Source organism: Entelurus aequoreus, linkage group LG03 (genome assembly GCF_033978785.1).
Source record: "Entelurus aequoreus isolate RoL-2023_Sb linkage group LG03, RoL_Eaeq_v1.1, whole genome shotgun sequence".
In the NCBI taxonomy this organism is placed as follows: Eukaryota; Metazoa; Chordata; class Actinopteri; order Syngnathiformes; family Syngnathidae; genus Entelurus; species Entelurus aequoreus.
In genome coordinates, this window is record NC_084733.1 from 57,935,623 (window position 1) to 57,948,456 (window position 12,834).

A 12,834-nucleotide genomic window follows, 5' to 3' on the forward strand; every position below is an offset into this window, starting at 1 on the left:
TAATGCTAGACTGGCTAAAATATACCCCAACCATAGCGACGCTTGTAACCGCTGTAGACAATCCCCAGCTGACCATTTGCATATGTTCTGGACGTGCCCAAAACTCTCAAGTTTTTGGTCGGCTATTTTTGACGCTGTCGGGCAGGCCCTTAATAGAACAATAACACCCAGCCCGCTGACTGCCCTTTTTGGCGTTCCGCAGGTGGACAGTTTACCTGCAACCGCTCGTCATGTCATTGCGTTAACGACTCTGCTGGCTAGGCGTACAATTCTTTTTAAATGGAAGCTTGCGTCTCCGCCGAGCCATAACAGTTGGATACAAGATGTCTTGCGGTGTCTGCAATTAGAGAAGCTTCGGTTCTCGCAGAAAGGATCTGTGGCATCTTTCCATAAAACTTGGGGCCCCCTCCTGGACCTTATTAGGGACAAGCTTGACATCACCCCAAGCGATTCGGGTAACACAACTTAGACAGAACTGACCGCTGAAGACCCCCCCCCCCCTCATTCCTTGTGTTTATTTACTTTTACGTTATACTTTATTGTATATCTTATGTATTATTTATTTATTTATTTTACCTTATTTACTCTTTATCTACCTCAATATAGTTTGTTAGATTGAAGCTAAGTTTGAATATATTCATGTGTGTCTATATTTGTTGTGGGCACTAGGCGACAATTACCTTGGGAATTAAGTGGGTGGGTATTGTAAGGGATGGGGTTTATTATGTTACATATTGAAAAATGTGCAGATACTCCAACTTGCTGTTGCCATGATTCATCATGCTGTATTGTCTGCAAAATTCAATAAAAATATTTGGGAAAAAAAAGAAATACAACATGGATGATGGGGGAAAAAAGCTGTCAAAATGGAACCATGTAAGTAAGACACAAAACGGCGCATCCTTAAGACAGTCAGAAAATGTCCGATCATTACCTTATAAAATTTGAAATTCTGACTCAATGTCAACAAGCTAATAATAATAATAACTGCTATAGCAGCCGCAACATTAATGCTGCCACAACGATGACTCTTGTTGGCTTGCTGCCTTCGGTAATGGCACCATTCCCAAATTATGTCGGCTCTATTGATAACCTCACTAACAACTTTGACGATGCCCTGCGCGAATCCATTGATAGTATAGCACCGCTAAAGCAAAAAAGGGCCCCTAAAAGGCGCACCCCATGGTTTACAGAAGAAACAAGAGCTCATAAATTATCATGTAGAAAGCTGGAACGCAAATGGCGCGCGACTAAACTTGAGGTTTTCCATCAAGCATGGAATGATAGTTTAATAACTTATAAACGCATGCTTACCTTAGCTAAAGCTAAATATTACTCAAATCTCATCCGCCTCAACAAAAACGATCCAAAATTTTTGTTTAGTACAGTAGCATCGCTAACCCAACAAGGGACTCCTCCCAGTAGCTCCACCCACTCGGCAGATGACTTGATGAATTTCTTTAATAAGAAAATTGAACTCATTAGAAAGGAGATTAAAGATAACGCATCCCAGCTACAACTGGGTTCTATTAACACAAATACGACTGTGCCGCCTCCAAAATAATCTCTCTCTTTTTGATGAAATAACATTGGAGGAATTATTACGGCGTGTAAGTGGGATAAAACAAACAACATGGTTACTTGACCCACTTCCTGGGAAACTTATCAAGGAGCTTTTTGTATTATTAGGTCCATCAGTGCTAAATATTATAAACTTATCACTTTCCTCCGGCACTGTTCCCCTAGCATTCAAAAAAGCGGTTATTCATCCTCTGCTCAAAAGACCTAACCTCGATCCTGACCTCATGGTAAACTACCGACCGGTGTCCCACCTTCCGTTTATTTCGGAAATCCGGGAAAAAATTGTTGCACAGCAGCTAAATGAACACTTAGTGTCTAACAATCTCTGTGAACCTTTTCAATCCGGTTTCAGGGCAAATCACTCTACGGAGACAGCCCTCGCAAAAATGACTAATGATCTATTGCTAACGATGGATTCTGACGCGTCATCTATGTTGCTGCTTCTTGATCTTAGCGCTGCTTTCGATTCCGTCGATCATATTTTATTAGAGCGTATCAAAACACATGTTGGTATGTCAGACTTAGCCTTGTCTTGGTTTAACTCTTATTTTACTGACAGGATGCAGTGCGTCTCACATAACAATGTGACCTCGGACTATGTTAAGGTAACGTGCGGAGTTCCCCAGGGTTCGGTTCTTGGCCCTGCATTCCTTAGTACTTACATGGTGCCGCTAGACGACATCATACGCAAATACGGTGTTAGCTTTCACTGTTATGCTGATGACACCCAACTCAACATGCCCCTAAAGCTGACCAACACGCCGGATTGTAGTCAGCTGGAGGTGTGTCTTAATGAAATTAAACAATGGATGTCCGCTAATTTTTTGTAACTCAACGCCTACAAAACGGAAATGCTGATTATCGGTCCTGCGAGACACCGACATCTATTTAATAATACCACCTTAACATTTGACAACCAAACAATTACACAAGGCGACTCGGTAAAGAATCTGGGTATTATCTTCGACCCTCGTTTGAGTCACACATTAAGAGTTTTATTAAAGCGGCCTTCTTTCATCTCCGTAATATCGCAAAAATTTGTTCCATTTTGTCCACTAGCGACGCTGAGATAATTATTCATGCGTTCGTTACGTCTCGTCTCGATTACTGTAACGTATTATTTTCGGGTCTCTCTATGTCTAGCATTAAAAGATTACAGTGGGTACAAAATGCGGCTTCTTTTGACAAGAACAAGAAAGTTTGATCACATTACGCCTATACTGGCTCACCTGCACTGGCTTCCTGTGCACTTAGATGTGACTTTAAGGTTTTACTACTTAAGTACAAAATACTACACGGTCTAGCTCCAGCCTATCTTGCCGATTGTATTGTACCATATGTCCCGGCAAGAAATCTGCGTTCAAAGAACTCCGGCTTATTAGTGATTCCCAGAGCCCAAAAAAAGTCTGCGGGCTATAGAGCATTTTCCAGTACTATGGAATGCCCTCCTGGTAACAGTTGGAGATGCTACCTCAGTAGAAGTATTTAAGTCCCATCTTAAAACTCATTTGTATACTCTAACCTTTAAATAGACCCCCTTTTTAGACCAGTTGATCTGCCGTTTCTTTTCTTTTCTCCTCTGCCCCCCTCTCCCTTGTGGAGGGGGAGTTACACAGGTCCGGTGGCCATGGATGAAGTGCTGGCTGTCCAGAGTCGGGACCCGGGGTGGACCGCTCGCCTGTGCATCGGTTGGGGACATCTCTGCGCTGCTGACCCGTCTCCGCTCGGGATGGTTTACTGCTGGCCCCACTATGGACTGGACTTTCGCTGATATGTTGGATCCACTATGGACTGGACTTTCACAATATTACGTCGACCCATTCGACATCCATTGCTTTTGGTCTCCCCTAGAGGGGGGGGGTTACCCACATATGCGGTCCTCTCCAAGGTTTCTCATAGTCATTCACATCGACGTCCCACTGGGGTGAGTTTTTCCTTGCCCTTATGTGGGCTCTGCACCGAGGATGTCGTTGTGGCTTGTGCAGCCCTTTGAGACACTTGTGATTTAGGGCTATATAAATAAACATTCATTGATAGACATTGAAAGCAGCTGGAAAATGGTCTGTAAAACATAATCTACAAAACCCAAAACCAGTGAAGCTTGCACGTTGTGTAAATTGTAAATAAAAACAGAATACAATGATTTGCAAATCCTTTTCAATCTATATTCAATTGAATACACTGCAAAGACAAGATACTTAACGTTCAAACTGGAAAACTTTGGGGTTTTTTTTTGCAAATATTAGCTCATTTGATAATGGAATTTGATGCCTGCAACATGTTTAAAAAAAAGCTGGCCCAAGGGGCAAAAAATACTGAGAAAGTTGAGGAATGCTCATCAAACATTTATTGGAAAATCCCAAAGGTGAACAGGCTAATTAGGAACAGGTTGGTGCCATGATTGGTTATAAAAGCAGCTTCCATGAAATGCTAAGTCATTCACAAACAAGGATGGGGCAAGGATCACCACTTTGTCAACAAATGCCTGAGCAAATTGTTTAATAACAACATTTCTCAACCAGCTATTGCAAGGAATTTAGGAATTTCACCATCTACAGTCCGTAATATCATCAAAAGATTCAGAGTGTAAATGTTCTGTCTTTGCATTGCGCATTATTATGGTACTTACGGTTCAGACAGTCTTTTAGTGTATTTACGGTACCTCCCAGCATGCATTGCTCTATGCGCAGGCTCCGGTAGGAAGTATGTTATGTGAACGGCAGTGGCCGGTTTGTTATTGTGTTCCCTGAACTTAAACTCAGTAAAGTATACTTATACAAAGAAGAAGGTTGTCGTCATTGAATTATCAATGGTAGCAGAGGATGTTTAACAACGCTAACTACAGAGTCCCTCCTGCGTTTGAAGAAAATAAGTCATATGAGAGCTGAAAAAATGAAGTTGAAATGTGGATACGTGTTACCGACCTGGATAAGGAGAAACAAGCCTTAGCTGTTGCTCTATCACTGAGGGGGAGAGCTAGAGATACAGCTTTGGAAATACCTGCGGATGATTTGAACAAAGATGATGGGATGAAGACCCTTATAAAGGCATTGGATAATGTATTCTTAAAAGAAGAAAAGGACAGAGCGTATGATGCATACACGGACTTTGACAAGATTCGGAGAGAAAACAAAGTTTCCATGGCGGATTACATCGTTCAGTTCGAGCAGAGGTACAACAAAATGCGCAAATTTGAAATGGTTCTTCCCGACGCAGTTTGAGCATTCAAGTTGTTGGATACGGCCAGTCTCGATGTTAAAGATAAACAGCTTGCGCTTACAGCTTGTTCAACACTTACATTTGCAAGCATGAAGTCCGCTTTAAAAAGGATTTTTTGAGACAATATGCAGCCGCCCACATGCAGCGGGGGAATTCACATGCGTGAAGATCTTACTTTTTATGTGGATCAAAGAAATAGAGACGGAAGGAAATTTCGTTCCCAACCCGACCAAAAGAGGGCGCCATTGACTGGCTCAAACCCACTAGATAGGTACAGTAGGAGGTCAAAGTGTGCAATTTGCCAGAGTACATTTCACTGGGGTAAGAACTGCCCAAATAAGGCTGAACATGTTTAAATGACAGAGGAAAATGCAGAGACAGAAGCAATTAAAGAGTGCAATGTTACATTGTTTTCTAAAGAAGCTGAACTATTCATGGTAGAAGCTGTAATTGAAACTGCATGCACCAGAACAGTCTGTGGTGAAAAATGGCTGGACAATTACATTCGTACACTGAAGGAGAGTGACAAGAAAAAAATGGAAAATACACAGAGTAGAAGAGCTTTTAAGTTTGGTGATGGACAAGTTGTTCATTCCATAAAAAAAGTAAAAGCCCAGCTAAAATAGGCCAAACCAGGTGCCACATAGAGACTGAGGTGGTCTCAGAGAACATTCCTTTACTACTAAGTAAAACGTCACTTAAGAGGGCAAAAGCAGTGCTTGACATTGAGAATGATAAAGCCACAATGTTTCAGAAACCACTGCTTCTTGAGATTACATCCTCAGGACACTACTGTGTAAGCATAGTGGACAGAGATTGCACAGCCACCCATGAGAATGAACCGCAAACTGATGAGGTTCTGGCCATAAGAGATGGCATGAGTAAAGATGAAAAATACAAAGTATTGGTGAAACTTCACAAGCAGTTTGGACATACTTCAGTTGATAAACTCAAAAAATTACTAATTAGTGCTGGAAGTAATGATGATGAGAGTGTTTCTATTCTGAAGGACATCGTAAGCAGCTGTGAAACATGTCTCAAGTACAACAAGCCCAAACCAAAGCCATCAGTTGGTCTACCAATGGCTTCAACATACAATGAAACTGTGGCATTAGATGTACACGAGCTAGAACCAAATGTGTGGTACCTCCACATGATTGATCACTTCACCAGGTTCAGTGCTGGTAGCATTGTTACCACAAAAAAATTCAGTGAAATCGTGAAGCACTTTATTCATTCCTGGGTGAGTGTTCATCGAGCCCCATCTAAGATTTTTTGTGACAATGGAGGTGAATTCAATAATGAGGAAATGAGAGACATGGCTGAGAACTTTAATATTGAAGTGAAAACCACTGCTGCCTACAGTCCATGGAGTAATGGATTGATGGAAAGACATAACCAGACCCTTACAGAGATCCTGTTAAAAGTGAAGAAAAGCAGTGTTTGTGACTGGAAAGCAGCCCTAGATTGGGCCTTGATGGCAAAGAATACAATGCACAATGTGCATGGATTTAGTACATACCAGCTGGTGTTTGGACAAAACCCGAACCTACCTTCTGTGCTGGTTGATAAACCGCCTGCCCTGGAGGGCACTACCATGAGTAAATGGGTAGGACAGCACATTTCAGCATTACATGAAGCAAGGACAGCGTTTACTGAGGCAGAGTGCTCTGAGAAAATCAGGAGAGCTCTGCGCACACAGCTTCACAGCACAGATGAACACTACGAAACTGGAGATAAAGTGTACTACAAAAGAATGGACTGCAATGAATGGAAAGGCCCTGGGGTGGTAATTGGACGAGACGGGGTGGTAATATTTGTTAGACGTAGAGGTTCCTATGTCCGGGTGCATCGCTGTAGACTGCGCAAGGCCACAGATCACTACACTGACGCGTCTCGTGACAGCCAAGAAAGCCAGACAGAACTTAATGCAGCAAAATGTGGCATTGAACATGTTGAAGATCTACCCAATACTGTATCTAGTGATGTAGACAGTGTGCCTGACACAGAGAATGCGGCAAAGGGCTCTAATAATGACAGAGACAGCAATGAGCATGATAATGATCTATCCGACAGACAACCTCCTATCATAAGAACAGACCGTAGTATGAATCTAAAGGCAGAACAATCCATTAAATATGTGGAAAGAGACACTGGAATTTCACACACAGCAAAAATGCTAGGTCGAGCGGGAAAGGCAACTGGAAAAAACAAGGACTGATACATCTGGAGTACACTGAGCCAGTTAGCCTCACTGGCACAACAAGGTCAGCTGACCTTTCACAGGTTTACACACTGCAGATTCAGTCATTGGACAGGGTGGATGTGTCATTTGAATCAGCTAAACTTACTGAAATCAGTAACTGGGAGAAACACGGTGTGTTTGATGAAGTAAAAAACATGGGACAAAAATGCATTTCCACAAGATGGGTGTGCACACTCAAAGACACACCTGACGGCATAATTCCAAAAGCAAGGCTAGTGGCGAGAGGATTTGAAGAGCTAAACACAAAGGATCTCCCAAAAGACTCGCGAACATGTGCCTCAGAGTCTCTTAGACTACTCATGTCTGTGATATGTCAAAACCGATGGACACCCCACTCTATGGACATTAAGTCAGCATTCCTTCACGGAAATGAGTTATCCCGAGACATCTATGTTCGTTCACCACCTGAAGCTAAGAGTGAGGGAACTCTATGGAAGCTAAAAAAATGTGTTTATGGACTAAATGATGCATCACTGTACTGGTACAATAGGGTTAAAGAAACAATGTTGCAAACTGGAGGAAAGATGTCACAAGTTGACCCTGCTATATTTTATTGGTTGGATAAAGATTGTAATGTGTCTGGGGTGTTTGCTTGTCATGTTGATGATTTCATCTGGGGTGGTTCACAGATTTTTGCAACAACCGTAATCCCTCATCTGCAATCTGCCTTTCAAGTGGGCAGAGAAGAACATGACAGCTTTCGCTATGTAGGCATGGAGTATGTTACTGCAAATGGAGTAACATGTATGCATCAAGACAATTACATACAGAATATCCAGCCAATTCACATGAGACGGGATGCTCTTTTGACTGAAAGTGAAATTGATGACCTGAGATCAAAAATAGGTCAACTTCTGTGGGTTGCCAGACAAAGTAGACCGGATATTATGTTTGATACATGTGTCCTTGCAGCTAACATAAAACATGCTACTGTGCAGACTTTACATGACACAAACAAGATGGTGAGAAAATTGAAATCAGAACAAGTGACACTGAAGTTTCAGAACCTGGGAAAACACAGTTTTATAAAGCTAGTAGTGTTCTGCGACGCCTCGCTGGGAAACCTTACAGATGGAGGCACTCAAGGGGGACATCTCATTCTGCTGATGGGTGAGGCAGGAAGATTCTCACCTGTGTATTGGCAGTCAAAAAAGACTAGGAGAGTCGTACGGAGCACTCTTGCTGGAGAAACTCTTGCCCTTGCAGATGCTGTTGACAGTGCCATTTCTTTATCTGACCTTCAAGCAGAACTTACCACAGGGAATGTATCACAGCATGTCTTACCAATAGTGTGTGTCACTGATAACCACTCCCTTGCAGACGCCATCAAGTCTACTAAGTCAGTGACAGAGAAAAGGCTCCGCCTTGAAATAAGTGGCATCAAAGAACTTCTTCAGAGTAAAATAATTCAACAGATTCCCTGGGCACCTACAGGAGAGCAGCTAGCTGACTGTTTGACAAAACGAGGTGCATCCACACTTAAGCTTCTAAAGGCACTCAGTGTTGGAGAGTGGAAACTGGAATAGAGACTAGGGATGTCCGATAATGGCTTTTTTGCCAATATCCAATATTCCGATATTGTCCAACTCTTTAATTACCGATGCCGATATATACCGTCGTGGAATTAACACATTATTATGCCTAATTTGGACAACCAGGTATGGTGAAGATAAGTTCCTTTAAAAAAAAAAAAAATTAAATAAAATAAGATAAATAAATTAAAAACATTTTCTTGAATAAAAAAGAAAGTAAAACAATATAAAAACAGTTACATAGAAACTAGTAATTAATGAAAACGAGTAAAATTAACTGTTAAAGGTTAGTACTATTAGTGGACCAGCAGCACGCACAATCATGTGTGCTTACGGACTGTATCCCTTGCAGACTGTATTGATATATATTGATATATAATGTAGGAACCAGAATATTAATAACAGAAAGTAACAACCCTTTTGTGTTGGGGGGAGGGAGGTTTTTTGGGTTGGTGCACTAATTGTAAGTGTATCTTGTGTTTTTTATGTTGATTTAATAAAATAAATAAAATTTTAAAAAAAAAACGATACCGATAATTAAAAAAAACGATACTGATAATTTCCGATATTACATTTTAAAGCATTTATCGGCCAATAATATCGGCAGGCCGATATTATCGGACATCCCTAATAGAGACTATTCTTTTGTGGACAGTTTTTTTTGTATACGTTTTTTTTGTTGGTCACCATGTTCTTACATGTTCATACTTATGGACATTAATAATAGACTGTGATTTTTTTGTGTTTAAAAAAAAAAAAAAAAAGGAAAGAAAGAGAAAAGTGGGAGATTGTAAATGTTCTGTTTTTGCATTGCGCATTATTATGGTACTTACGGTTCAGACCCTCTTTTAGTGTATTTACGGTACCTCCCAGCATGCATTGCTCTATGCATGCTCTATGCAGCTCCGGTAGGAAGTCTGTTATGTGAACGGCAGTGGCCGGTTTGTTATTGTGTTCCCTGAACTTATACTCAGTAAAGTATACTTATACAAAGAAAAAGGTTGTCGTCATTGAATTATCACAGAGAATCTGGAGAAATCATTGCATGTAAGCAGCAAGGCTGAAAACCAACATTGAATGCCCGTGACCTTTGATTCCTCAGGCGGTACTGCATTAAAAACCGACATCAGTGTGTAAAGGATATCCCCACATGGGCTCAGGAACACTTCAGAAAACCACTGTCAGTAACTACAGTTTGTTGCTACGTCTGTAAGTGCAAGTTAAAACTCTACTATGCAAAGTGAAAGCTATTTATCAATAACACACAGAAACGCCGCCGGTTTCGTTAGGCCCGAGCTCATATAAGATGGACTGATGCAAAGTGTAAAAGTGTTCTGTGATCTGGCGAGTCCACGTTTCAAATTGTTTTTGGAAACTGTGGACATTGTGTCTTCCGGACCAAAGAAGAAAAAAACTGACTGTTACAGGCGCAAAGTTCAAAAGCCAGCATCTGTGATGGTATGGGGGTGAATTAGTGCCCAAGGCATGGGTAACTTACACATCTGTGAAGGCTCCATTAATGCTGAAAGGTACATACAGGTTTTGGAGCAACATATGTTGCCATCCAAGCAACGTCTTTTTCATGGACGCCCCTGCTTATTTCAGCAAGACAATGCCAAGCCACGTGTTACAATAGCGTGGCTTCACAGTAAAAAAGTGCGGGTACGAGACTGGCCTGCCTATAGTCCAGACCTGTCTAGTGCAATATGAAGCCTAAAATACCACAACGGAGACCCCGGACTGTTGAACAACTTAAGCTGTACTCAAGCAAGAATGGGAAAGAATTCCACCTGAAAAGCTTAAAAAATTGGTCTCCTCAGTTCCCAAATGTTTACTGAGTGTTGTTAAAAGGAAAGGCCATGTAACACAGTGGTAAATATGCCCAATGTGCCAACTTTTTTGCAATGTGTTGCTGCCATTAAATTCTAAGTTAATGATTATTTGCAAAAAATAAATTCTCAGTTCAAACATTAAATATCTTGTCTTTCCATTGTATTCAATTGAATATAAGTTGAAAACGATTTGCACATAATTGTATTCTGTTTTTATTTACAAATTACACAACGTGCCAACTTCACTGGTTTTGGGTTTTGTATGCAAATTTTTAACCAAAGAACCATCATTACGTGTTATGTACACCACAAAGAAGTGTGTTAAATGTACAGTACAAAACATCCTAATAGGACCCTTTTAACGAATAATTGAAGTTATTCTCTACTTTTTCTCAAAATGCTGCTCCACACGCTGAAATCCTCTGGCACACGCCAAGTACTACTTTGCTTTTTTTGTCCATTTTGAAAACTGCTGCTATAGTAGGAAATGTAATCAAGTCGACATATGTTACGACGCATGGCAAACAGCGGCTGCAGATGACAACAGACCTTCACACGAGAGACCATTGGGTGCCACAGTAAAGCCGGGGTCACAGGCCACGCAGGAGAAGGATCCTTCTGCGTTGGTGCAAATTCCTGTGGAACACACACCTGCGGCCTGGCACTCGTTTATATCTGAGGGACACAGAAAGAACAAGTTCATCTTGGGGAAAGAATCCGAATAAGCCATGCAAATGCTATGCCTGTTAATATCATTAACGGCACAGTGAGTTTTCGCCTGAATGCTTATTGTAGCAAACAGTACACTAAGTAATACGCAAGATTATTGCAGATTCCAAAACAGCAAGCTAGTACAGATGGCATACAATTTCTGGATATAAAAACAGTCTTTGGGATTGTTGCTACGTGATCACAAAAAATTCCATTACTGAGTACAGATTGTATTTTGGAGGGAAATGATGTGGGCCATCGTTAAATGATTGCTCCGTTTTGCCTCTGGGTGCATAGAGGGAGTTGCACAGCGTGAACTTACAGAGGAAGGATGCACTGTGGTTGACTTAATTTCAAATTGAGGCTTTAATATTTTCCATCATCTTATTTAAATCCTATCAGAAGCCCACTTGGATCCGGAGTTGTTTTGTAAAACTTTTTCCCAGCGCAGAGACACACATCGGTGGGGGATCTTCCTCTCGGGCTAGATCCCCCACTTCCATTAAAAAAACACAGCCGAGTATATGTAAATAACTGAGGTCATATTCGAATCAAACAATCATCCGGTTTTCTCATTCTAATGAAGTCATCGCAAAGCTAACATCTCTGGGTTGGAGAAAGTAGATATTTTATTTCATTGATCTCATAACTCATGTCATGTTGGGTACTGTAAACATGTTCAGAGACATGTTCAGAGACATGTTTGGAGTTTAGTTCCAGCAGTCATATTTATTTTGGCCTGGATGTGCTTAAATCAACACTCAATCAGCAAATGTTTTAAAAAATATTATTTTAAATGGTAATATGCCTCTCTCTGAATGTTCTGAACTCCTGCTTCCATACCAGTGCTGCATTGAGCAGAACGCTACCTGAAGGAGTTGCTTTGTAGCAAATCAACAGTGCTTTTGTTGGCTACATCAAAGTAGCACACATCCCTTTGCTTCAATTGCTTCAATATGTGATAACAATTATTTTAACACACTTTTTTAACCATCAATGATTTCTTTATGTGCATGTCTAATCATGTTCAGAGAGTATAACAAGCAATTTAAATTGATTTGGTGTGGAGCTTCTTAAATTAACACTCAATATTTCAGCTCATTGTTTGGTTTTTCTCAATTTCTACTTTCAACAGGTTTGCTGGAGTGTGAATGTTCTGAACTCCTGTTTCCATGCCAGTGTTGAATTGAGCAAAGGAGTTGTTTCATACAGTTTATGTAGGGACTTAACACTCCATTTTACCTACATTGCTTGAAGATGCAATAACACCATTTTTTTAACATTCAAATTAATTATTATGCCTATTCTGAGTAAGTAGAGAGGTTATTTTACCCTCACAACCATAACCATCTTCAAACAGCTGCATGCCGGTTTCACAGCTCCTGCAGGTATAAGATCCCAGGGTGTTTGAGCACAGCTGGCCCGGGCACACATTAGTTGCCAAGCATTCATCCACATCTGGACATAAATACATGGACACATCATAACCCAGATTGCCATCTCTGACTTGAAACAAAAACATCCTGTAGCATTAAATCACCTAAATTAAAAAGTCAGTGAAGCAAGGAAATAGGAAATGTCAACACCTGGTTCTTTCAAGTTGAGTTATCTGCAGAGAAGTTGACATCATGCGCTATTTGAAGATTGGTGTGACATTGTTTGAGCAAGAGTTAAATAATCAGTGCTAGAGGCA

General features: G+C 40.9%; 1 protein-coding gene across 5 annotated transcripts in view; it reads right to left on the minus strand.

Moving 5' to 3' along the window:
- LOC133646673 (latent-transforming growth factor beta-binding protein 1-like) overlaps positions 1–12,834 on the minus strand; it is a 321,379-nt gene that overhangs the window by 85,857 nt on the left and 222,688 nt on the right. For 4 of the 5 annotated variants that reach the window (XM_062042297.1, XM_062042299.1, XM_062042296.1 and 1 more), the window contains 2 exons: positions 12,474–12,599; positions 10,980–11,105 (listed from right to left, as the gene is read on the minus strand). In XM_062042297.1, the coding sequence (XP_061898281.1) occupies positions 10,980–11,105; positions 12,474–12,599 (252 nt within the window). The remainder of the gene's footprint in view (positions 1–10,979; positions 11,106–12,473; positions 12,600–12,834) is intronic. The other variant, XM_062042298.1, reaches the window with a different exon arrangement.